We start from the raw sequence: 26,067 nt of genomic DNA, 5'->3' as shown, positions 1-26,067 counted from the left end.
TCCTCCCAGAAATTACACACACACACACACACACACACACACACACACACACACACGCATAATATGTATATATAGAGAGAGACAGAGAGAATATGAATTGGATGAGTCCTCAGATGGAAAGACTGGATTCCCATTATATATGAAGGGTGTATTAATTTATTCTTGGTGCTTCTGTGTAACTCATTCTGATAATAAATTATCTAAACTAGATATTTCTTGTAAAAATTTTCTAGTCATTTTATAGAAATATATTGTAGGAAAATCTTTTAAAATGTTATGTGGTAGACATTTTCAAATGTTGGTCTGAGTATACTATTCAGGAGAGATAAAGCCACACCCTGCAGTTTTTATCTGTGTCTCTCCAACCATGGCATAGTACATTTTTATGACAAATCCTACGTGCTGTTTTTCAAAAAGCTGTATCGTACATTTTACTCACATGTTGCTATCTGCTAGTGTTTATAAACATGAGAAATTGAGCCATGTCACATTCTTAGAAGTGTTGTAGCAATTGTATTAAATTCCTGGGGAGAAAATAACATGGTTCCCTCTTTTAGAGATTTCCCTGAGATTAAACAGAAAGTAGCTAATAATGAAACCCAAGATTCTGATGGTAGTGTTCTCAGTAAGAAAGAAGGCCCTAGAATGTCAATTGGAGGGTTAAAAAATGTCAGTGATACTTGCTTCTGACAAATTAAATAGGGATGAGGTTAGATCACTTTGTTATGCTGTCTAACGGGGGGGGGGGGAGAGAAAAGGCAACTTTGATTTATTGAAATGGCTGTGGAACCCAAATAAAAATTTTACGGCTGAGCAAGTAGAGTGTCAGAACTGTAGATAATGAGGAAGAAGGTTTCTCTGAAGATGCATTACCTTTGAAATGGATTAGTAGATGGCAGGGAGCCACTTAATATTTAAGTTAAATACTTGTTCGCTTTGGTAACATTTTTCCTGTGGTGTGTGCCATTTCCATAAATGCCATGCAGACTTCATAGGAGCCAGGTACATAACTAATGACACCTGACTAGAGCAATTAGGACTTTTTTTCTCTTTCTTTCTGATGGATAATCTTTAGTGATGTTATTAACTGATACAGCTGGCTGACTCTTCAAAGAAAGGAGGGAATTGCGGCTGGCCTTCTGCCTCTGTAAGCACGTTAGCGATGTGAGCATCCTGTCTGGGGAGGGCAGCCGGCTTTGTTGGTAAGGAAGGATATGGTGCTGGATACTGAGCAAGCATTTGATGAGCGTTCTGTTTTTGGACATCCTATTTTATGTGAGTCTTTAGATAATATAATTGAATATTGGTGGAATGCTTTACATTTTCAAAGGAGAAATGACAGAGGCCAATTATTTAACATTTATTATGCATTAGACACTGTTAAATACATTCACACTAAGATCACACAGCTAGTGAAATGGCAGGACCAGTATTTGAATTGTAATTCGGCCTAAGCTCAAACCTGTTTTCTTAAACAGTAGGTTACCTTGTCTTCTAAGTCTATCCTGAAAGACGTAGATGGTTGTCATTACTATCCGCATTTTACAGATGATTGAATAGAAAAGATCAGTTACAGGCTAATAAGGGGCAAAGCTAGGAGTGGCTCAAAGTCCTGTGTGTTTTCTGTATCCTTCGATGACAGTGTATTCGCTCACTATTTCTGTGAGCTAGATTCAAATATAAAGAAAGAATCCAAGTCTCTTTCCCGTCATATTAGCTCATGTCTCTGGGGGGTGGTGGTGGTGGTGGTGGTGGTGATGGTGGTGGTGGTGGTGGTGTGTGTGTGTGAGAGAGAGAGAGAGAGAGAGAGAGATAGAGTTGGGGGAAGGAAGAGAATATCATTGAGGTATTTTTATATTTTATAACAAAAGCCAACCAAACATGTATAGAAAATGTAAAGGGAAGAGACTAGTGGAGAAGGAGCTTACTAACTGTAGGACTGCTAGACCTAAGCTTCGGGATTTCCATTTAGAACCTGCTCCTACAGGGTACCAGCATGGCAGTCACCGCCTCGGTCTGAGAGTAGGAAACAGGCCAAATGGAAGGACCATTTCTAAATCTCCTCTCAGTAATGTTTTAATAGCAAAGTCTTATATTTGGACCATTTACTCAAATGGTTACTTTTTATATCCCTGATTCTGGGCATTTGATCTTCTAGAGTGCCTTATGGAAGGAATGATCATTAGTAAAATTTGAAGGGGAAATGGTTGAATTGTCCTGCCTTCTCATAAGCAAGGAGAAATCCCTTCTTAGTCTAAAGCTACCAACTTAGAAGATTTGCAGCAATCTCTGGTATGAACAAAAAATCTGGTGTTTGATGAAAAATGTTTAATTTAGAATGTACCATTATTGGAGGTTAGCTACATGCTTACATATTATTTCCATACTTAATGCAGGGAAGTATCTAAAACGTGGTTCTGTGAACTAAATGGTTCTCAAAGAGCCCTCCCTCTTCCTGCTGCTAAGATCAAATGTTGATCATCTTTTTCCTTTGTACACATATAGAGAAAATTCTAAGTTTTCCTCCCAGACTTCTTTACCCTTTGGTATGAATGCATTAGACAGACAATAAAAATATATGAAAAAGTCAGAAGCAAACAATTGAAAACTGAGAAAAGTGATTTTCCATTAAATACTTTATGCATTATTTGTTTAGATGAAGCTATTTTCATCTTATCTATTAATTTCCCTTTTTTTTTTTACAGCAAGCACCACCATTTTCAATGCCATGCCCTTTGAATATATTTGAGAGCAACTCTGCTAAGTATTTTTAAACTTTTCCCCATGATTTTTGTTAAAGCAAGTATAAATGCAGACCCCTGTGGTATTTACTGTGGATGTTCTAGAATTCCTAGAGTGGGGAGATCCTCCAATTTTTTCAATCATTTACTCCACAAATACTTGAGCTCTTCCTGTCAGGCACTGTGCTAGGCACAGAAGATCCTATGGTGAAGAAAACAAAACCAGACAAAAAAAGAATCTTTGTCTGGAGGCTAGTGATGGAGATAGAAGTCAATGAAATAGATAAATACATGTAAACTGTGATAAATATAAGGAAAGAAAAATTTAGAAAAGTGTATTTATAATAGACCCTGCTGGAGGGCAGATGAAGAGGACAGAGAAGGCTGTTCTTAAGAAGTGACATTTTTAAAACAAATAAGATCGAAAGCATAAGGAAGAATCAGGTAGGCAAGGACAGGGTTGGAGAAAGGGAAGAAAGGAAGGCTGTATTAGTTAGGATTCATTTCAGCTGAAACAAGGCAGAAATTTGTTGTTCTTTTGCACTACCTTAGGCCAGTGTTGGCTGAACCCATTAGCAGAGACTCTTGTATCTTGGATTATGTTTCTCCAGGTTGTGAAACACAAGGGCTCCCCGTTTCCTGCCAAAATGTCTACATTCCAGCCAACTGGCAGGAGGAAGGTGATGCAGGACACCTCTGCTTCTCTCCCACTGGCCAGGACTCAGTCATATGGCAGCAGTTGTAAGGAAGGCTGGAAAGTGTAGTCTTTATTTTGGGCAGCCATGTGCCCAGAATTCTATTCTTGAAAAAGACGGGGATAATGCTGAGAGAGAGCTGGCAGTCAGCCACCATCACTTATCACGTGAGAATCATAGTCTAGTTTCTTTCCCTCAGTTAGAGGCAGCTGGTGCATCATCCCCTCCACCACCTGCTGCTTTTTTTTTTTTTTCTTTCTTTTTTACTGCACTTTCCTCAGAGGGAAGGGATGATGATGCCTTCAGAGAGGTACGAGGTTAGCTAAGGCCGTGGCTTTTTCAGGGAAACTGCATATGCTGTGGCTTATTCAGGGAAACTACATATCATAATTTCTCCAACTAGTTAGTCCTAAACTCAACTCAGGCATAGTGGAAAATTCACTAGTTAGTAAGTGAAAACTAATTACATATTATTAGTATTGTTTTTATCCCTTTGGCGCCTAACAGAGCATCTGGCATATGGTTTACTAATTGCTTGCTAATTTAGGTACTGACTAATGGAGAGAGGGAAACACATGTGGTGGTTTCCAGTGGCCCACCAGGATAATTGACAAAAGAAGCCAAACTCAATAATCTGAGTTCAAAGATGAGAAAGATCAACATGTATTCACACTTTAGAATTAAAGTAACCTCATACATAATCAGGTCCTTCTTTTTATAGGTAAATTGAAGCTGGAGTGGTTCAGTTACTTGGCTGGGCTTACACAGTTGTTCGTAGCAGAGTTGCTTTTTCAATCATTTGTGTTCTTCTGGAAAGGCATTGTAACAAGGCTGCGAGTTGATCTGCTTTTTGCCTTTTTTTTTTTTTTTTTTTTTTTTTGCGGTACGCGGGCCTCTCACTGTTGTGGCCCCTCCCGTTGCGGAGCACAGGCTCCGGACGTGCAGGCTCAGCGGCCATGGCTCACGGGCCCAGCCGCTCCGCGGCATGTGGGATCTTCCCGGACCGGGGCACGAACCCGTGTCCCCTGCATCGGCAGGCGGACTGTCAACCACTGCGCCACCAGGGAAGCCCCCGATCTGCTTTTGGGATGTGTGGTTTTAGAAGAAAACTGTGCATCCTTGTTTAACTGCAAGGCAAATGTGAGTAATATGGCTTCTGAAAAAGAGTGAAACATCATAGGAGACTAGAAGTCTCTTAGAGTAGATAGGAATTCATTGAGGAAACTTTTAAGTGGCCAAGTGTGTCTGGGAGAAAGAACGGCTTTGTGTAACTGTCCTATGAAACAGTCTTTGGACTCTATTGTTTTTAAACTTCTTGTTACTTTTCTTCTTGTCAAAATACGTGGTAGCAGAGTGGTAAGAGCACAGCTTCTCAAGCTACAATGCCTGGTGACCTTGGGAAAGCTATTTATCTGCCTCAGTTTTCTGATCTGTAAAATGCAAATAATATTAATATTATTGTAATAGTGACTCTTAAATGAGTTAATATAAAAGAAGTGTCTAGAACAGTGCATGGCATAGGGTTGGTGTTAGCTTTCATTTTTGTTAGTTATTAGAAAAGAGTATGTGTAGCATGATAATAAAATGAACACCTCTGAACTCACTCAAATGATGAACCAGAACATTAGAAGTACCATTGTGTTATGTGTTTCTTCTTGTCTCTTTTCTGCCTCTATAGCCCCTTCCTATACAGCCTGTAAAAGGGTAATTTTCTTCTATAGTAAAGGAAGGGAGAAAAGGAAAGAAACTATATATATTTCTGATTCCTGAAAAGGGACCTCATCATATTTACTATTGTTGAATTGTAGCTTCCTTGCTTAAAAGAAGAATTTTGTAAATTATATATCTATTATCCACCTAGATATATTTAGGGTCCTAACCAATAGCCATGATCCCATGGTCTACAGAAAACATCCCACCATTTATCTGTGCAAATAAGTTCCTATTTTGTCCTACTAGGCAGAGTTCATATGATTTGGATATTCTACAAGAGTTTTATAATTATTAAATGTTTAACATATAGAGAATCAAGTTGTCTTTAGCCCTTTATAAACTGTCTCAAGAGGCTTTGTTGCTCATTTCTCTAAGCATTGAGTATAAAACTATCAAAAACCTCATGCGTATATAGGCAGACAATCTGAGATGAGGCACCCATTCTGTGGAGACTCTCAGAGGGAAAGAGAGAAGGAGGTGTAAGAGTGTTATTCGGAACACACTGATGAAATTAACTTCTTAAAAATCTAACTGTGAGATTAGGTCAAAATAAATTTGCTACAGTTAAACTAGAAAAGATAATTCATTGGACATTTTTTTTTTACTTTATTTCATTGTCTGTGAATATATTTACATTACCAACAATACATAAAACTTTATAGTATTAAAAGCAAAACTAAGACAAGGATTTATAATCTAATAGGAAAAAGATAAAGGTGTGCACAATTACCATAATTCAAGACAGTTGCATATGTTGTAGCAGAAGAAAAGTTCAATGGGAAAATTCAGAAGGAAAACCCACATTCAACTGGGGGTTTCAAGGAGGGCATACTGTTTGAGTTGGACTTTGAAAGGTGTTTGGAATTCAGTTCATTATGTATATTGGGAGGGAGGCTGGACATTCTTGGTAGAGGAAAAGTCTTGGAGATGGAAAAGCACAGGGTAGAAACCCGGATTAGTGAGGGATAATGGTTGATGAGCCTGAAGGGGAGGTTGAAGCAGATTCTAGAGGGCCTGGTCAGAGTAAGTAAGTAGCCGGGAGTCTGTAGAGATTGGGGGGTCTTCAGAGTAGCAAGAAAGTGACATGTGCAGAGCTGGGTGTTAGATGTTGAAGGTGGGGGGAAGGGGAAAGTGTTTTGCAGGATGCTTGGAGAATCAGCGGAGCCAAGTCAGAGGCACTGGCGAGATGGCTCATTGTGAGAGCCAGGTTGGAGGGGACAGGAGGGGTGCCCCGCAGCTGAGTGCAGAAAAGTGCAGCTGAGCACGCTGAGGGGATTTGCAGTAGCTGGTGATGGGCGGGGGCATAGGCGGTGAGTAGGTGAGAAGGGGAAAATCCAAGATGATATCAAGACTTGCAGCTGGAGTTTCTGGCTGAATGATGGATTTTAAGGGGCTAACTTAGGAGAAAGATGGTGAATTCATATTGTCAGATATCAAAGAGTTACAATATTTTAAAAGAATAAATAAAAGGAGTTTCACATTACAGGCTTTCCAAAATAGAAAACATTCATTGTAGATTTCATCGCTGTGACTGACTTCTGTATATGCGTTTCTAATCATATTGATTTATGTGTTTATAGTTACATTCACTGTGTATATATGATTTTATTTTTTGCTTTTCATTTAACTTTAGATTATAAGCATTTCCCACACGGCTATATTTATCCCCTCACAGATAATTTTAATGGTTGCATAATTAAGAATTTCAGAGCAGGAAGAAGTGTTAAGCTGTTTACCATGTGGGAGACTTAGTGTGGTTTATGTGATTTTCATGAAATTGCATATATCATTTCTGATGTTTATAAGCTGAAATTAAGGTTTGAAACTTGGGAGAAATATTGGCTCTAGAAATGCATTTGTGAGGCTTCTAGTTAGAGGTAAGAGTTAGGAGAGTTTGCCAAGGAAGACAGTTGAGAGGGAGAAGATAAGAAGAATAAGAACGATTGGGTTATTTGTTCAAGCAAATTAGCTAAGTTCAGGTTCATTATAATTTAATATTTACATATTTTTTCTACAGATATCACTGGTGTACTCTTTGCTAGAATTAGGTGCTAAGGGCACATCTGATGTGTATGTTGAATATTAAACTTATTACTAGTGGCAACAAATAAAGGCCAGGAAAGAACCTGAGACATGACCATAAACCAATAAGTAATTTGCAATGTTTTCCAAACTGGGGACTCATGAGCTCTAGAAAAATCTTCTACTGACTAAAAAAACCTCTCAGAATGGCTATTTGCCAGAATTTGGGCAGGTTGAGCCAGAAAGTGATTTCTATAATTACCTGTCACCTCAGCCTAATGTAAATCAATTTACGTCACAAGTGGTAGACGTTTCATGCACTAAAATAATTTGATTCATTTTCTTTGGATCAAAATAAAGATTGGGGTGTGGCTCAACAACAGCCTTATTGTTACCTTCGATTCAGGATCTCTGAAGCCCGGTGAAGGATCAGTGGCTCACCCCAGGTCCCCTCTGGAAGTCCTGCAGTCTAGCTCTGAGGCTTTTGGAAGCAGGATGATGTAGAGATTCTCAGTTATATCCACAAGGCATGGGGTATAAATGACCTAAGAGTGGTTCTCAACAGGTGAGCATTTTGTCCCCCAGGGAATATTTGACAATGTCTAGAGACGTTTTTTTGGTTGTCACAACTGGGGGAGGGAGAGCCACTGCCATCTAGAGGTTATGGGGGTCAGGGACGCTGCTAAACATCCTATAATACACAGGACAATCTCCCACGAAGAGAATTATTTGGCCCCAAAATGTCGGTATTTCTGAGGTTGAGCAACTTTGATCAAGACAAGAAAAAAATGCTTATCTTTGGCCATCCACGTTTTAAATTTAGACCATAGGAAGATGGCCTCTGAAATTCTCTGTTGACTTTGTGATACTGCACCCCCCAGACTAAAGATGTGTACTCTGCCCTTCTGCTGTCTGCAGGAGACTGAGCCTGCTTTGTTGTTTATAGGTGCACCATGAGGGGAAGCATCTATTTCTAGTTCATGGCCGAGGTACGCTTTCAGCAGCACATAATCACAAGGCTGCACCCCCAGGAGGGGGGCAAGCCCTGCACACAAGAGAAAGGCATTTGGTGTCTCAGTATTCCTGTCCTTGTCACTGAATTTTCCATCCTTGTTTTTGCCAAATTTAACGGAGTTAAAAAAAAAAAAAAGAACTGGGCTGTTTCTCAAGAAAAGGAATTATGCAAATACATTTAAGTTTATGAATCTTCAAGCCAATATACATGAGAGGCCAGAAGGGAATGTGCATTAAATAACAAAGCGAAAATTTCAGCCAGAACCAGAGCTGGGGTTTGAAACGGTGCCTGGCATCAAGGATTTCCAGAGAGTTTGCTCCTCTTCGAATAAGGGAAAGACAAAGCCCCTGTGGGCTGTACTCAAATTTTGAGTTACTTTTTTGAGCTATAGTAGATTATTTGATTTGTAAATAGCATCTGATATTTGGAGAAATGAAACTACAGTGACCTCAGGAAGCACTTATGTGTAAACTAAGCACTAATGTATATTTTAATAGTGTAAGGAAAAGAAGATTCCTGTTCATTCAACATGCCTCCGAGTCCCCAGTGTGCCTTAGGGTAGGTTGACTCCCACGGATTAGCTCACTTCTTGATGGTCTCCTCATCTTCCTCCCTGGGTTTTTCACTCCTTAATTATATGTGTTACAGCATAAATTTAGAGTTCTATTAAAGATGAGTATAGGGACTTGCCCGGTGGTCCAGTGGTTAAGACTCCACCTTCCAGTGCAGGGGGCACGGGTTCACTTCCTGCTTGGGGTACTGAGATCCTACAGGCCGGGAGGTGCCGCCAAAAAAAAAGGATGAGTATGACATTACAAGTGTGCTGTGTGTTAGACCCTGATACGCTTTTCAGAGTCCAGTGCATTTTCCCAGTCATCATGTTCATCACAGCTTATTGTAATCCCTTGTTTTGTCACTGTCTTCGAAACCAGATGTTAGCTTTACAGAGCGCAAGGATCAGGGTATCTTTTTTAGTTCCTCCTGTATGCCCAACACCTAGCACTAGGCCTGACCACTCGTCACACCTCAGTAAGTATTTGTGGAATGAATGAATGAATGGCAGCCTGAGTAATGCAGCACAAGGGAGAGATAAAGTGGGAGTGCAGTTGCTATCCAGTAAGCTTAGGAATCATTTCTTTACTCCTTCATCCCCTGCAAATGGTCCTGTAGAGGACTCATTTGGAACTTTAGCAGAAATGAGCTCTTTGACTCAGAAATCTTACATAAGTTACCAGTTACTGTGTTGAGTGCAAAAAAAATAGGTTCTCAGCAGAGAGTAACGGATGTTCTATAAGTCTCACGGGAGATGCCCTCTGGTTGGTAGAGATGTTTTTCTCCCTGTCCTGCCTGAGGTCCTGCCAAATAGCTGGACATCCTGAATGGGGGCTCACTAAATTCTGATTACCCTAACGAGGTCATCTGAAGCTCTAGTATTATTACCCATAAGGCTGCAAAAACTGCCTTTAGCCAGTCACACCACCTGGATCTGACATTCAGATTCCCAGGACAATTTCCTTCTGTGTCACCGGCCTGTCTTATCACATTGCCTACACACTTTACAATAGTGACTAGGCACACAGAGGCACAGTCCCACTGAAACTCTGTGTAGTTGATTACTCACGTGGACAATGCATAGGAGGGATTGAGCGTGGGCTGGGACTCACCACACCTCCCGGAGCCTGGCAAGGCACTATAAACATGGTGCGCATCAAACAGTTAGACCTGGGCTTCCCTGGTGGCGCAGTGGTTGAGAGTCCACCTGCCAACGCAGGGGACGCGGGTTCGTGCCCTGGTCCGCGAAGATCCCACATGCCACGGAGCCTGTGCGTCCAGAGCCTGTGCTCCGCAACGGGAGAGACCACAACAGTGAGAGGCCCGCGTACCGCAAAAAAAAAAAAGTTAGACCTTATTACCAAGGAGCTCATAAATCTAGTGGGCGGTGGAGAGGGCACCCAGATTTAAGTAGTATATCTAAACTGCTCCAAATAAATGCTATGGAATAAGCCTTTTGCGTTTTCTGCCCATTCTGGGATTAATTCACATCTGTAGAGTAATATTTATGTGACGGATTTTGAACAAGGTATATCTTTGTTCTCTAAAACATGTTACTTTATTATCTAATATAAAGCTTTATGAAGTATATGGGAATAGGGGTATATGAGAAATTTCAACCAGGTTGACTAGAATGGTAGGGAGTAGGTGGGGAGAGAACAGTGGTTGGGTGACACCCAGATTTCATATATGGGTGACCATTGCCTTCTATTTGTGAATTCCCTTCATCCCTTCACCAATGCACCCCAGTCAGTTCATTGCCACTGGAATGACTAGGCTCTGTCTTTAATTCATCTACAACATATTGTCTGCTTTATTGCTCTGATTTCCAGTTTGCCTCAGTACATCTAGTTTTTATTTGTTTGTCTGTTTGTTTAGACTGTGCCATGTGGAATGCAAGGTCTTAGTTCCCTGACCAGGGATCAAACCCGTGCCCCCTGCTTTGGGAGCTTGGAGTCTTAACCACTGGACCACCAGGGAAGTCCCTACCTCTAGTTTTAGTTGTGATTTGTTGCCCTAACCAGCCCTAAAATAATCTGTGCAAAAGACTTAACATGGGGCATTTAAGTTGATGTGTAATAAGGTTCCAGCCAACCTTTTTAGCACCATCTCCAGCCTCTGCTTTCACACTTCATACCTTTACTCACAACATTTCCTTTGCTTGGTACATCTGTCCCTCCCTTTTCTCTCCTGTATCAGTGCTTTGCTCACACATTATCTAATCTGTGAATTCTCTGCTCTCCGAAGTTGAGATGTCTTCTGACCTTAAGAATTATCATATACCTCACGGTTGCAGTAGCGCTCTATAGTCAGCCATGAAGTATAGTTGTACAAGTATTCATTTCTCCAATAGATGGTGAGTTTGTAATGGTAAAGATGGTGCTTGCTTTATATTTGTGACCCCACAGCAGTTAGAACCTTGGCGAATAATGCCTTGAATTGATTTGGGGCCTGAAAGGGAGAACATCAAGGAGCGAGGAAGCGGAGCTGGGTCAGAATGACGAGGGCTTTAGACAGTAGGAACTGGGGGCAGCGATACGTAGTAGGATGAAGACTTGGAAAGATTTATACTTTTGAATGCGGATGATCTGACTGATTTTTTTTCTTTTGTTTTACTTAAAATGCATCTAATTATTTACACTGGAATGGCTGCCATGTGTTACATCAAATGGAGACTTGTTTAATCTCTATGAGAAGATAGCCTAGACATATATGTACTGTGTGTACTCTTTTTTTTTAATTAATTAATTTTTGGCTGCACTGGGTCTTCGTTGCTGTGCGCGGGCTTTCTCTAGTTGTGACGAGTGAGGACTACTCTTCGTTGCGGTGTGTGGGCTTCTCATTGCAGTGGCTTCTCTTGTTGCAGGGCACGGGCTCTAGGTGCGCAGACTTCAGTAGCTGTGGCACGTGGGCTCAGTAGTTGTGGCTCATGGGTTCTAGAGCTCAGGCTCAGTAGTTGTGGTGCACGGGCTTAGTTGCTCCGCAGCATGTGGGATCTTCCCAGACCAGGGCTCGAACCCGTGTCCCCTGCATTGAAAGGCGGATTCTTAACCACTGCGCCACCAGGGAAGCCCCTCTTTTTTTTTTTTTAAAAGTCATTTAATTAATTTTTCCTCTAAATATCCTTGTGAGGTGGGATGGGAATTTTAAAGATAAGGGGCTTAGAGGATGTAGGCAAATTCACAGCAATTAAATACTAAATCACATGCCACAGTCACGTTACTGAAACACTTGTGTTTTAGCCCTGACATCACAGCCCCTGCTCTGTCGTGATTGTGATCGCAGGGCAGAATGAGCCTGATGGAGAAATCCCAATCATGACGATAAGATGCCCTTGCCTTGGGAGAGGATTCATCTGGGGTTTTCCTGATGAGAAGTGCATACCTGTGATCTTGCACTTGTCATCATTATCTATCCGCATCTGTCTCTCTGTGTTCCTAATGTGGCTAAATTTTTCAGATTCTTATCACTTGGGCCCAATGCTTGCAATAATCAGCTTCTCTTTCTCCTTTCCAGTCTAATCTGTTTTATCCAGTGTTTCTATACACATTTTTAATTGCAGGGTTGTTTCTTGTATATAGTAGCTATTCAGTTATTGTTTTTTCATAATTGCGATTTTTATTAGCCTCTGTAATGATCGTGCCCTTTTTGTGGACGGTTTTGCAGCTACTTTCCCCATCCTCTTGGCTTATTTATGGAGGCAGCACCAACCATCTAGATTGCAAGACACTGCCTGTCACTCAAGTTCTTGCTGTTCAGTGATAATGTAGTCAGTATGCTTTAATGACCCTGTGAGGATGTATTTTTAATGGAATTGTCCTCAATATTTAGGTGCTCCTGTTTTCCTTGAGGCCAACGTGCTCAGAATACCAGTCTAAACTTCTTACTCTTTCATTACGCAGTGGAAGTCAGACACTTGAAATTAATTTGCCGTCACCCTAAATTTCCTACACCCGGTCTGTGTTTGAATCCAGTGAATTAGTGCTTGCCAGGCTTTGGGCACCGTTTTTCCATGTATCATTTGCAATAAGTCACTTCTGTCTGCTGCACCATCCTTGCTAGAAACTGGGGGCCCTTTATATGTCTTGGGAGTCATAGGGGGGCCATGGGCACCGTCAGCTCTGGAGTTAAAACCTGCTCTGCTTCCAGAAAAACAAGTTGTGTGAGCTTAAGGAGACGGCTTCATTATTATGCTTCACTTTCGCTATTTTTTCTTGTTTTTAGTTTTTGCATAGAGCTCAGTGAGTCTTTGGATATTAGTGGCCAGACATTAGGTGTGGAGAGCCTGTTTTTCGATGATCTTTGAACAGGATCAGCATCAGTTGGGTGCAGGGATCTTCAGCTTCCTTCAGACCGTTGCTATGAGGCCTCCCTCTACACTTGGCTGGCTTCCCAGTGGCAGAGTCCAGCCTCCTCTGTTCCCCTGAGAAGCTTGATTAGCAAATATGCCAGCTCGATGCCCTTCCCGAAGACCTCACCATAGAGGCGGCTCCCACTTCCTCCAGCCTCTGTTGCATAAAGCAGCTCTTGTTCACAGAAAACGGGGTTGGCTTTTGAAAACTTCTTTCTTACCCTTGCACACCTTGTATGAATGCACGGAGCGATGGAAGGCAGGAAGTCGATCATTGGTCCTATAAGTAACGTTATTAATTAGCCAGTTCAGACAAAAATTTGCCATGATTAGTTTCATATTGTAAGGTCTTGCCAGTTGCCAGCCTTTATTGTAATGACTTAAAAAGCCAAGGGCCAAGATGGGCCACCTCACCTCCCCAGACCACCACCTACACCAGCCACTGTCTCATACCCTCCACCCACCTGCCGTGAAACATGATGTAGAAAAAATAAATAAGAAAGAGAAGCTGTGCAAGGTAGCAAGAAATCAAAGTACGAAAGCCTCATATGAGAAAGCCTGAGGGCCTTTCAGATGCTCAGTGGACGTTATAGTCTAATGAGAAGATTATAAATAAGTAAATAAACAAAACAGTAATTGATGAGACTGGTGCTTGCTCTGAAGCAAGTGAAACAAGGAGCTGTGAGAGAGGCCATTTCAGAGAGAGTGTTCAGGGAGGGCCACAGGCCTCTCTGAGGGGCGACATTTGAGTTGGGACCACCAAGAAGCCAAGAGATGAGCCACATGAGGAAGAAGCCTAGGAGGATCCCAGGGTAGGAGGGTGTCAGGCAGAGATACCATCAAGTACAGAGGCATTAGAAGACACGGCCTCTCCCCAGGCAAATTAGGACCTGGTGACACTGTTGTCCTCAGCTCTCATCCCTCCTTGCATGCCAGACTCCGACCCCCAAAGATAGTCATCAAACAAAAGAAAGCCTTTTCCCATGAAGCCATGGGGCAGTAGTTCCCACAATCCCCCTCTCTCGGCCAGCGTGGCATTCAGACGATTTTTATCTGGAGTCAGCTCTTGGCTCTCAGGTGCCTTAAGGAACAAAAAATTGTGAATTTATTCTAATCTTGTGACTAAAATTGGCAAGAATCCCTTTTTCCTTCTTTAATTACCTACCTGTTTGCTTTCTCTAAAGGCATGACTGTTCCTAGGGCTGGCCTGGCTGGTAACTAAGACTGAGCGATTTAGGAGAGGTTCCTTGTTCCATGGGACTGTTACACTTTTTGATGTGCTGAGCAGGTGTATATCCTGTATTAGGTAAATTTGCTAGGCTTCAGCGCTCTTTCACGAGTTAGGCAGAACCAGGTGAGAAACATCCTCTGAGGCTGCCACTGACAGGCTGAGCTGCAGGCAGGACGTGGCTGTTGGGTTTGGGGATCAAGGAGCAGACGTCAGCAATTTCATGTCTGGGACCACCAGCGAGATAATTTGCAGCATCAGAAGCCAAATGGACAGGGGAGCATCTAGCCTTTTATCTATAAAATTAGAAGCAATTCTTAAAATGCCCTGGGCTTTTATTGATCTGTTCCCTAATAGCTCTACAAGTAGAAAGTGGAATTTTTAGTGGTCTTTAAAGATCTTGTAAATGTCATCGACTCACTGTCTATGTAACTTGGAGAATAAGGAGAACCTGGAACTAATAAATAAGCCCCAGGCAGTGTTCTGGGGGAAATAAAGAAGGAAAGAAGAAAGTGCCCATAAAAGAATGTCTAATCCCATGTGGATCTGGGAAGGTGACAGGAACAGAAAAATACAGTGACGCTTGGGTCTAGGAAGATGTAGAGACAGTATTGCGTGGTCAGTCAGGGCATGGAGTCAGATTACTTGGGTTCAGATCTCAGCTCCACAGCTGGTACCTGTGTGACTTTGGCAGCTTATTTAATCGTTCGGAGGTTCAGTTTCCTTATCAGTAAAATGAGGACAGTAATAATGACGCTTACTAAAAATATCCATCTAGGTAATTCATGTACAGGACCTAGCAGTGAGCCTGGCCATTTGGTTTTCTTTATTACTGGACAGACCTGGAGTTGAAGAAAGCCATCTCTGGCCAGGCTTACAATGCTTCTTCCTCTTACAAGTATTAGTCTCTATTTTATTGGGCAATGTGTGGTCACTAATTAGAGAGCAGTGGGTGGGATGGAAAGAAACATATGAAAAGCAAAGAGCGAAAGAGTCATAAAAAGCAAGACTGCACTAATAACATGTAAAGTGGAAATTTATTTCTAAATTTTTACTTCCTTCTCTCTTCCTTCCTCCTCTGCCTCCTGGCTGTTAAAGGTTTTACTCTGCATAACCTACACCCCAACCTTTGACCTGAATGGGAGCGCAGTGCTGAAGATCGCGGAGGTGAGTATCCGTTTTCCCCAGACGCTCAAGTGCTGCTTGTGTGTGCTGTCTGCTCACAGCTGCTTTACCCCGACCTGGGATAAATGCTGGGGTGGAGCCAAGCCGCAGCAGTGGGGTGAGCCCTTGTCTGATCATTATTGTGGGGAATTTCCGCTACGGAGTTGATCTGTGGGAAGCAGGCTGTGTGGGCCGCCATCCTTAGTCGGTGCTCTGCATGCTTTGGTTTGCTTGACTTGAGGCTTTAGCCATGGAAATAACAGTACCGGTTCTCCCGACGCTGCTACACCTAGGTATTGCCCTTACTATTTTTCCTAAGATTGATGAAGAGAATTTGATTTTTTTAATGGTTTTTAAGAAACCACATGTGAGATTTAGAGATGTTTATTGATTAAATTGCATCCCCGTCTCCTAAACCCTGATGAATGCATTTTGTAACGATCATTGGAAAGCCTTCTCTTTTCCATCTGTATTGCAGCCTAGAGTAATATGTACCTTCAGCACTCCCAGCAGTATGTCCAACAGAAAACTTGCTTTCTTGAATATCTGGCATATGCCTTTGGCTTTTGGAAACAGCATCATTCCAAAGCTGTTCTTTACTATGCTTAGAATGAATTACCTGCCACTTCTTGAAAAGAGTATCTTCAGGATTTGTATGTTTTGACAAGACTACACACGTAGACCTCAAGGAGCCAATGATATATTCAGAATTCTGAAATTATAGAGAAAAAGAAAGCCTAACTATCAACAGTCATGGGTATTTTTTTTTTTTTTAACACTAATGATTATCATTTATTGAGTATACCAGGTAGACGCTTAACACTTAAGGCATGTTTTCTTTTTTCCTCTTTTTCTCATCATTATTGAGGTATAGCCAACAAATAAAATGTTCGATGTTTCGATATGCATATACATTGTGAAATAGTCACCACAGTCAAGCTAATTAACATATCCATCATCATACATAGTTAACATTATCATGAGTAGTATTTATATTGGCTGATGCAGGTGCTTTTATGGTATTATGTGGCACTGAAGAGTGAAAATTGAGAGAAAATTATTTTTGAGCACATAGAACATTTTTATGTGTCAGTCAAGAAAAAAAGACAGCTGACCCCTCACTATGACATAAATCAGTTCTCAAATGCGTATTTATGTAGGTAGAAAGAACGCTTTCTTTACCACATTAGTATGTTTCACTCTATATAAGTAAAGAAATAGAATAGCTATAAGTATTTTTAGTTGAATTTTAAGAGATACTTGTGAGTGATTTGTCATTTGTAGGTTTGCTTTTTTTTTTATTAACAGTGGTAAGAACACAACATGAGATCTTAACAAACTTTTTTTTTTTTGCGGTACGTGGGCCTCTCACTGTTGTGGCCTCTCCCGTTGCAGAGCACAGGCTCCGGACGCGCAGGCTCAGCGGCCATGGCTCACGGGCCCAGCCGCTCCGCGGCATGTGGGATCCTCCCGGACCGGGGCACGAACCCGCGTCCCCTGCATCGGCAGGCGGACTCTCAACCACTGCGCCACCAGGGAAGCCCCTTAACAAACTTTTTAACTATACAATTCAGTAGTGTTAACCGTAGTGCAGTGTTGTATAGCAGGTCTCTAGAACTTATTCATCTTGCATAACTGAAACTTTATACCCATTGAATATTAACTCTCCATTTCCCCCTCCTCCCCACACCATGCAACCACCATTCTACTCTCTGTTTCTATGAGTTTGACTATTTTAGATACCTCATGCCGGTTTGCTTTCAAAGTGACAAATGTAGTTTTGATCAGAGCAAGAAACAGGATTGGCATGTAAGAGGCTTGTTATTTCTTTGCCATGTGAAGGGACAAGAAGAGAAATGCAGCATGTCACTGCCCAGCCACTGCCTAGCTCGACCCTTGCCCAGGAGGGGTATGGGGAAGGGGATGGGTTGTTGTAGGACTCTCAGGACTGGGGAGGCCACCAGGGATTCCCAAGCTCCCTTTGAGAGGGTGAGGTCTTCATCATCCTCACAGGGATGAGTTTTTGAATGAGAATCTGAAAGATTCGAGATGTAATTCCCGAGCAGCAGATACACACTGCCATGGGCCACCCAAGTCAAGGGTGATTTCAGAGGGGATCTGGAAGCCAGAATAGAGAGTTGGCAGACCTGTCTAGATAGGATGAAACATCAAAACACAGTGGTCTCTACCAGAACCTATAAAGGAAAAATAACTTTTATTTATTTATTTTTTAAATCTCAGCCCAAGAGTGATATAAAGATAAAGGCGTTTGAGCTTGGTGGTGGCAGCGTGGGCTCTCGAGTTGCACTGGTTGGGTGTAAAAATCCTGGCTTTACCACCTCCCAGCGGTGTTGCCTTAGATACCTCCCTGGGCTTGTGTTTGTTCTCTGTGTAAAAGCAATGCTAACAGCGCCTACCTCGCTATCTCGTAGTATGGTTGTGCTGATTAGACAAGAAAGATAGAATCCATGTAAAAAGCTTTCAGTGCAGGCAGCCGCATAGTAAATGCTGGGTCAAGGTTAGCTACTGCTCTCCTGGAGCAGCAGATGGATGACGACGTCCAGGCTTCCACTAAATAATGTTGACACGGCCAGGACCCTGAAGGGATGGGTCATCAACTGGACTTAGGTTCCTGAGACAACAGTAGCAAGCTTACTTCCCCTTCTTGCCCCTCCTGCAGCCTCCTGAGATCCCCTAGTTGGAAGAGTTCCCAGCAGAATGTCAGCATGAAGGTCATAAAGCAGGGGTCAGACCATCATGGAAAAATGTGTTACTTCCAGTGCTAGCTTTGACTTATTGTTCAGGATGGAGGCTTCGGACTGCATTCCTCTGAAGGAAGGACTTGGCAGAGATCTTAAAAATAAACTTTTCATCCTGTATTTGATAGCGGGGACCTTCCCTTGACAGTGTGCAGGCTCCCAGAAGATGTTTTTAGGCCCCGCCTCTCCTATAGATCCACAAGAAGGTCCTACCACCTCCCTGTCCGTGGTGGAACTTAACAGTTGAGGCTGCAGGTTCCCCCAGCCCTCACTTAGGTGCCCCACTCTTTTCTGGTGACTGGAAACATCAGCAGATTCTCCAGCCTATCAGGGGGATGGAGACTGCTTTGTAAGGACCACAATGGTCACCCCTTCAAAGTGCTTTTGATAAATGGCAGTGTGCAGAAAAGAATCACTCCACTGTGCTAGCCTGGACCTGGCGTGGACACCAGGTTGAAGGGAGTAAGAATCCAACTCTTGCAGCTGGCCAGTCCACGGGTAAGGACATCTGCACGTCAGGCTGCTGAGAGAAGCAGAGGACGAGCATGCAGATGCCAGCACCAGGGGCTCACTCTATCCAGTGGCACCAATCAGAAAGCCAGTGAGAAAAACACCCTGGAAAGCGCTCTCCTGCTGAGAATAGTGGATCTTTTATCCATCAGGCTTGGCTGCAACTCACAGTACTTCCACCAGGCATTAGCTAGAGCTCTGGGCTCTCTGTGGCCATTAGAGTTGATCATTCTGAGGAGGCTTGAGAACATAACATCACTCTTGGTGGCAAGAGATAAGTACATATTACATGGCTAAGACAATGTTACATGGCTACCTTTAGTACATATTTAGCTCTCTGCCAGGCACCGTTCTCAGAACTTTCCCTGTATTAGATCATATAATCTGCACAACAGTACTGTTGTACTAGCCACACAGCTAGGAAGTGATAGAACCAGGAAGCAAGACTGGTCGATATGACTGAGCTTTTGGTCTTTATACCCTGTAGCACGTGCTGTCATAGTTTGGTTGTGGAAGGGACACTCACAGGGGCCCTTACACTTGCCCCGTGGAAATCAGTGGTAATTCTCAAAGGGGCTACCCTTCCCCTCATCCAGAGCATTCCCAGGCATGAGCACCCTGCAGACACAGTGTTGAAGTTAAACTAATCTTGCCTTTTATCTTTAAAATAGATCCTTTTTCTTAAGAGAATAGTATGCCTCAGTTCACCACCAACAATGATTAAAGATCAGAACTAGAGACAGACTTATACAAGTTTGCATAGGTTCCTGTATAAGGCTGACTATTTTCAGTAGTTACTTGATTAAACTTTGACCTCTCTTTACCCTCCTGAAACGAACTCTCTTACGTATGCTTTACGTAACTCTCCTGTATAAGGCTGACTATTTTCAGTAGTTACTTGATTAAACTTTGACCTCTCTTTACCCTCCTGAAACGAACTCTCTTACGTATGCTTTACGTAACTCTCTTACGTATGCTTTACAGTTGCAAAGCATCAGAGGCCCTACTTTTATGTTGAGGGTTCTCTTCAAAGGCTGCATATTCGAATCACCTGGGAAGTATTAGCAAAAATAAGATGCCTAGGGTTGCCCTAGAAATTCTGAGTTTTTTGGTCTTGGAGGGATCTGGGCAAACAAATTTTGTAAAGGCCTCCGGTTGATTCTACTGCAGAAGTCAAGGTGAAAATCACTGCTCTGATAGTTACTGTTCTCTCCAACAAGCTGTGTTGTAAAACCATATTGAAAGGAGCTGTGATGCTCTAAAGCCTCAAGTGTGGTCCACCCGGCAGATGCATGGCAGCACCTGGGAGCTTGTTAGAAATGCAGGTCCTCGGGCCCCAACCCAGACCTCTGAATAAGAATCTGCCTTGTAATAAGATACCCCGTGGGATGCATAAGCGTATTAAAGTTTGAGAAGTGCTGCCACAAGTGAATATTGGTATAATCTCATTAAAATGAGATCTAAAGATAGTGTTCTGCTGGGTTTATAGACCTAAATCCCAGGCAAGGTCTGCCATGCCTCTTTGCCATGGCTAATCGAGCCCCCTCCACGAAGTAGGGACACCCACACAGCAGCAGAATCCTCTCAGTGGTGGCCCCTAATAAGTACAAGATTTTGACTCTTCTAATTTCCCTTGTCTTTCATCATCTTCTCCTGCCAAATCATCTCCACGTTTTCTCCTTCCCATTTGTCATTGCTTGATATATATCAAACATATTTCTTAAAATGCTTTAATGGTTTAAACTGCCACAGAGCTATCCCACTGTTCCTTCTGAGTATGTGTTTCCGCCAATAAGGCCCTGTCAACCTTTAAAACCATACCTCCTCCCCGAATCCATATTTATGTAATCTGGCATAAGACGAGCATGGAGTAGATCTATTTATATGAAAAGCATAAGAACAATTTATAAATATAAGCTTATGGATCAGTAGTTACAGCTGTTAGATTATTAAGTGCATTATGTATGCATAATTTAAGGAAGGATAGTAGACTTATTGGAAATCATTGTTTACTTCAGATACACATGATAGGTATAAGTATTTTTCTTACATTGCCTACATTTTATATTGCCTCAAATTTGCAAAATAGCTTAGAACCTTTTGGTTTTTCACCATAGAAGTTGCTTAAGAAATCCTTTTTCATCTACAGGAAGCATTAACTACAAAAGAGAGTTATACTGCCACAAAAATAACGGTATTCTGTAGACATAGTGAAACCCAATGATTTTGCAGGTTTTTGCATGTTCTCAAGTGCTTTCTACCTGCTAATTTAGCCTTTGAAAAATGTGCATCTCTATTTTTAAAGCAGGACAGTTCAGCCTAAAACTACCACTTAGCTCCTGGAAGCTTTCTTGGTTGTAGCTGAATTTCTCATAAAAATAAGTCTTTAACTTCAAGAAAAAAAAATCTTTTCTCCTATTGTCACTTTTGATATAGCTAGGGAAACAATTTATAAAAAGACCTTAAAGTAAATCATTTAAAACTCCTGTGGAAATGTTGGGAGAGAATCCACACACTCTCTTCTTTCTTACTCTGTCTGCATTGACTGTTACTCAAGAATAGTGTTTACCCTGGAACCTGTTGATCAGGAAATGGGATGTGTGCTTAAGTATGAAAAATGAGTCTGTTTTCCCAAGGTACTGCTGAAACTATAAAAGGATCATTAAGCGCTGAAAATGTAAATAAGAGGGCAGCCTTCATTTGCGTGTCTAACTTTAACTTGCTTTATTAAACTGCAATAATGACAGTTTTTCAGAATAGGGTCTTCTATGAAGCAGGAGGAATAAATATCAACCGAATTTAGAATTGGACAGTTATGAAATATCCAACATGTGTTTTCTGTTTAATTTCATGAATTATCATTACTAAAACTCTGTATGGATACAAAACTCTCTTCATTGGTTGAAAGCTGGACGCTTAGTATTTCTCCTACTATTATGCCCAAATGAGCAGATGTGTTGAGTGTTCCGAGATAGTTACCTTAACGTAGGAAAAAGCTGTCGAAGTAAAAATCGCCAAGGCCTTGGGAAGAGGTAGTGCATAACCAGAAGCTCTGTGAAGCTGATTTGAAGATGGTTAATGATACTGTTTCATTGGTGAGATTTGGAGCATATTCTCACGCCTGCTGAAGGCTGCTCTGTGGGATTTTTCTAAGTGAGAAAGCCTTGTTTGTAAAGTGTATTTGCTGGTTTGATCTTAGTCATGGGAAACTTCCAGTCTTTGATCCTGTGGCATGTTATCAAGTTCAAGCAGAGTCTCTCTCAAAGACCTTTTTTTTTTTCTTTAAGATTTTTACTTTCAGGAACCTCCCTTTTTTACTCCATCCATCCTCCATCCCTCAATTCCAAAACAGTGGTTAATAATGGTAGCTACTGATGGTTGAGTTCCTAGGGCATGTCAATAAGTATTGTATTTTCCACACATTCTCTTTTAATCTTTACCATAACCAAGCTATATAAAGAATCCCAGAGAAAGGGAGGTTAATTTGCTTGTCCAGTGATTTTAGGCCAGGAAAGCCCAAAGGTGGCTGGGAGGGAGGGGTCTCCAGGCTGGAGTCTGATTGCACCCACTCCACTTTCCACATGCTTCCTTTGTAAGTAAGCTCCCCCCACTGCTATCTAGACTTATTTTATATTGATTTGTTTATAAATAAAAAACAATATTGAAGAAATTTTTTTTTTAGATATTCAAATCTAGACTTTTTATATTTCAAATATGTGCTGTTAACCACTATGCTATACTATTGCTTCCTGGCTACCCTCAGTCTTAGAAAATGTTAGTGAAATCTTGCCATATTAATATAGCAACTGACTGAAATTCTTTGGATTCTTATCCACTTTGGACCTTTACCAAGGCATTTAGTTAGAGAATGGCTGTATGGTGGTTTTACATGTAAAGCAGAAGTGTTGATGCGTTTTACTTTTTTCGTGACCGTAGATTCAAGTGACCATCGGGCATATGCCACTTTCTTGGGTGTCTTTACATATTGATACTCAGTTTGTCTTTTCTGAACATTACGTTATCCTCAGAGGATATGGAGTTTAGCAATAGTTCCACTTGTTATGCCAGGGAACTTAAAAAACACTGAAGCTCAAGACCTGCTGCCAAAGATTCTGATGTCACGGTTCTAGTTGTCACTAAAGTATTATTTTAATTGGGCTGACTTCTCTTTAAATATTCAGTGATCCTTTTTTTTTTTTTTTACTCTAATGTGGAAGCATTATTTCTGAGCCATACCTCAAATAAAATATTTTACAATTAAGGAGCAGATAGTCTCCAGATATAACCTGGAAAAAGAGTACACAGATGACTTACTTGGTCCATTTATCCTGGAAGCATCTTATTTGTCTTGTTCTCTTTAAGACTGGGAGGGGTAGCCCCACCTCCTGGCAAGAAATCCAACCAAGGAAGCTGCCCCATTAACCCAGCTGAGGCTACTGGATTGAGGAAACCCCATTCTAAGGAGCTTCTCCACTTTTCCTTCCAGAAACTCTTTCTTTCCTTCCTCGTGGGCCAGCCTCTTTGCTGACTCTGGTTTGACTCCTCTAAGGTGTCTGTTCTTTGGCTACTTACTGCCAGATAGGCTTTGAGCGAACTAGTCCTTTGCAAGACATTCTCCACTTTCCTTTAACCTCTGGCTCTTGAAGAACTTAGTTGGAGTTAGAAGACACATTGAGCAATGCAGAGATCCCCTCTACTTCATTTTGGGTTGGTTCACTGGACAGAGGCTAGAGTTTGGTAGACCCTGTGTAGGCAAAGCAGAAGGCTCTGCCTGAGAAGGTGCAGGCATTGAGGGGTTGAGGGGTCTTAAGCCATTTGAATATGCCAGCTGAAGCCAGGAAGAACATGGAGGAGGAAGAAGGAAGTCCCAGTGAGTTTTCCGTAAATGCCTGGGCACTTTAAGAATTTCCTTGTAAGTTGAGATCCAAAAGGAAAACCAGCAAATTTCCCTACCCCAGCATGGGATCAGGTTTACTTACACAGGTATTTCTTAGGAATAATAAAGCAACTTCAGTTCATTCTGTCTGTGTGTATGTATGTGTGTGTGCCTGTGTGTCTGCATCAACAGGACCCGTTTGATGAGGTGCCTCCTGTCACATACCGTTACTGCTGTTTACCTGGGAACGGCAGAGCCACTGAGCTGTCGTCACGATATAACAGAGTTCAGACTTACAGTGGTCATCAAAATTTCCTTTGGTTCTAATGTGATCAGCAAGCATTCATATAAGAGACATTTCTGCTTTCTTGTAGCTTACTTAATCTCTGATCCTTTCTATTTTTTATCACCATAAATTGTCATCTCCGTAAAAATTTTCCAGTTGGAAACATACTAGCTCTTCTCTTTATAGAACTCATTAGTCAGTACCATACACTGTTTTACCAAAGCTATGCCACTAACCCCATTCGGGTAGGGAAGAGGAGGTAAATGCACAGCTCAGCAAAGCGAAGGTCATGCGTTCTTTGTAAAGCTAAGCAAACTCTGCTGTGGCAGCTTCTTTAAAACTTATTATCACTTTGGTTAATGTATATCGAATATCTGCTACATTCCACTATGCTGCTTCATATTTAATAATAGTGATTACACCGTGGTTGTAACCTAGTACTGTTATTTATCAGTCTGCTGACTCGGTGATACAAAACTTGCTTATGTATGGCTTGCAAACTTGTGTTTTCTTGTTCTTGTTCCTTCCTGCTTTCGGGGTCTGTTTTGCTTCATTAATGATGTATGTTTTTGCCCTCAGTTGTGTCTAGCATGCCGTAAAGCTAGATGTCCACAAATGCATGAAATGATCAAAATGTCCCTTACGAAACTCCTCACTGCCCTGTGTCTTCGTGCATTCCCTGGGGATCAGGGGCCTGTGGCTTTTCACAAGGTATTTGACTTGCCCTTTGAGCCTCTGGCAGAGGTGCAGGACTGAGGCTTTTTAAGTGTCAGTTCTGCACCACGAAAGCAAAGGGCATGGGGAGACAGAACTGATACAGGATATATGAAAGGAAGAAACTGATAAGCTCCTTTTCCAGAAACTCAGCCTGACTTTGGACATGGTGTTCTCTGAGCTTCTCTGATTCAATGTGCTCATCTTAGCACTGCCCTGAGGTATAGGAAGAAAAACATTCACAAAGTGAAAAATCACTGGTCTTGAATTACAATGGTCAGGTTTATAAGGGGAAACGTAGTTCTGCAAACCTTTCGGATTTACCAATTTATTATTAATGTAGCAAGTTAAAGGAACTTTTCTTCAGAAGATGTCAGGATAACTGATAAAGCATTTCTTTCTGAGTACCTAAAGAGAGTGATATTATCAGATACATGATCTTTTTTTTTTTTTCTGTTTTTGCGGTACGTGGGCCTCTCACTGTTGTGGCCTCTCCCGTTGCGGAGCACAGGCTCCGGACGCGCAGGCTCAGCAGCCATGGCTCACGGGCCCAGCCGCTCCGCGGCATGTGGGATCTTCCCGGACCGGGGCACAAACCCGCGTCCCCTGCATCGGCAGGCGGACTCAACCACTGCGCCACCAGGGAAGCCCCATGATCATTTTTATATTTAAAAGGATACCCTTTTGTCATATTCCATATTTATACTCCCAACTTTAGTAGAATGAGATCCTTAGGTTAATCTTTTTTTTTTAAGCAGACTAAACATGCCTATCTTTTCCCTTAATAAAACGCCTCTTGCAATAAGTCATTTCCAGTGTTGTACGTGTAGTAATAGCACCTAAACATTAAAATGGTGATAACATTAAAACTCAAAGAAATGCATTGGTCACTCGTGAAGTTCATCTGTTTACAGCACTGTTTGTGTTGCTTCAAATCCAGTTCTTCATGTGTGCTTTCTTTCTTGGGTCTAAAGGGACTGATAGAGTTTTTTAAGCAGGATATAGATGGCTCTCAGTATTCAGGAAAATCATGTTTATGTTAAGTGTATAGTTCAGCTCTCCAGATAGCTACTCTCATCTTTAGTGCGTCTAAGGCTTAAAATTTCCCCTTAAATTTATAATGTCAGAGCTTAGAGATTTAGAGATCAACAGTTATAAAGATTTCTTGGGAGAGTATAAGATTTAAAGAAAACTGTTAAATCCTAAGATATAAATAGTACGAGTGTGCCTGATTACACTGTGGAGAATTTGATTTCATCAAAGTGAAATACCTCACTCAGATGTATTTTCACAGTTTTTAAACTATTTCGTCACATGCAAAAGTAAAAGCCTTTCAAGATTAAAACATGTTTTTTTCTAAATATGTATAAATTGTACCTTCAGGTACATTATAATCCACGATTGTTTAAGAAAATGAATTTAAAACTGATATACCCTAAAT

General features: G+C 41.6%; 1 protein-coding gene across 1 annotated transcript in view; it reads left to right on the top strand.

Annotated features, from left to right (window-relative positions):
* Positions 1-26,067, top strand: part of ARFGEF3 (ARFGEF family member 3) — a 197,664-nt gene that overhangs the window by 58,034 nt on the left and 113,563 nt on the right. The window contains exon 5 of the mRNA XM_067701951.1: positions 15,416-15,484. Coding sequence (XP_067558052.1) covers positions 15,416-15,484 — 69 coding nt within the window. The remainder of the gene's footprint in view (positions 1-15,415; positions 15,485-26,067) is intronic.

This window comes from Pseudorca crassidens, chromosome 13 (genome assembly GCF_039906515.1).
Source record: "Pseudorca crassidens isolate mPseCra1 chromosome 13, mPseCra1.hap1, whole genome shotgun sequence".
NCBI lineage: Eukaryota > Metazoa > Chordata > Mammalia > Artiodactyla > Delphinidae > Pseudorca > Pseudorca crassidens.
The sequence above is the reverse complement of the archived record's forward strand: the minus strand, read 5'-3'. Positions and strand labels throughout refer to the sequence as shown.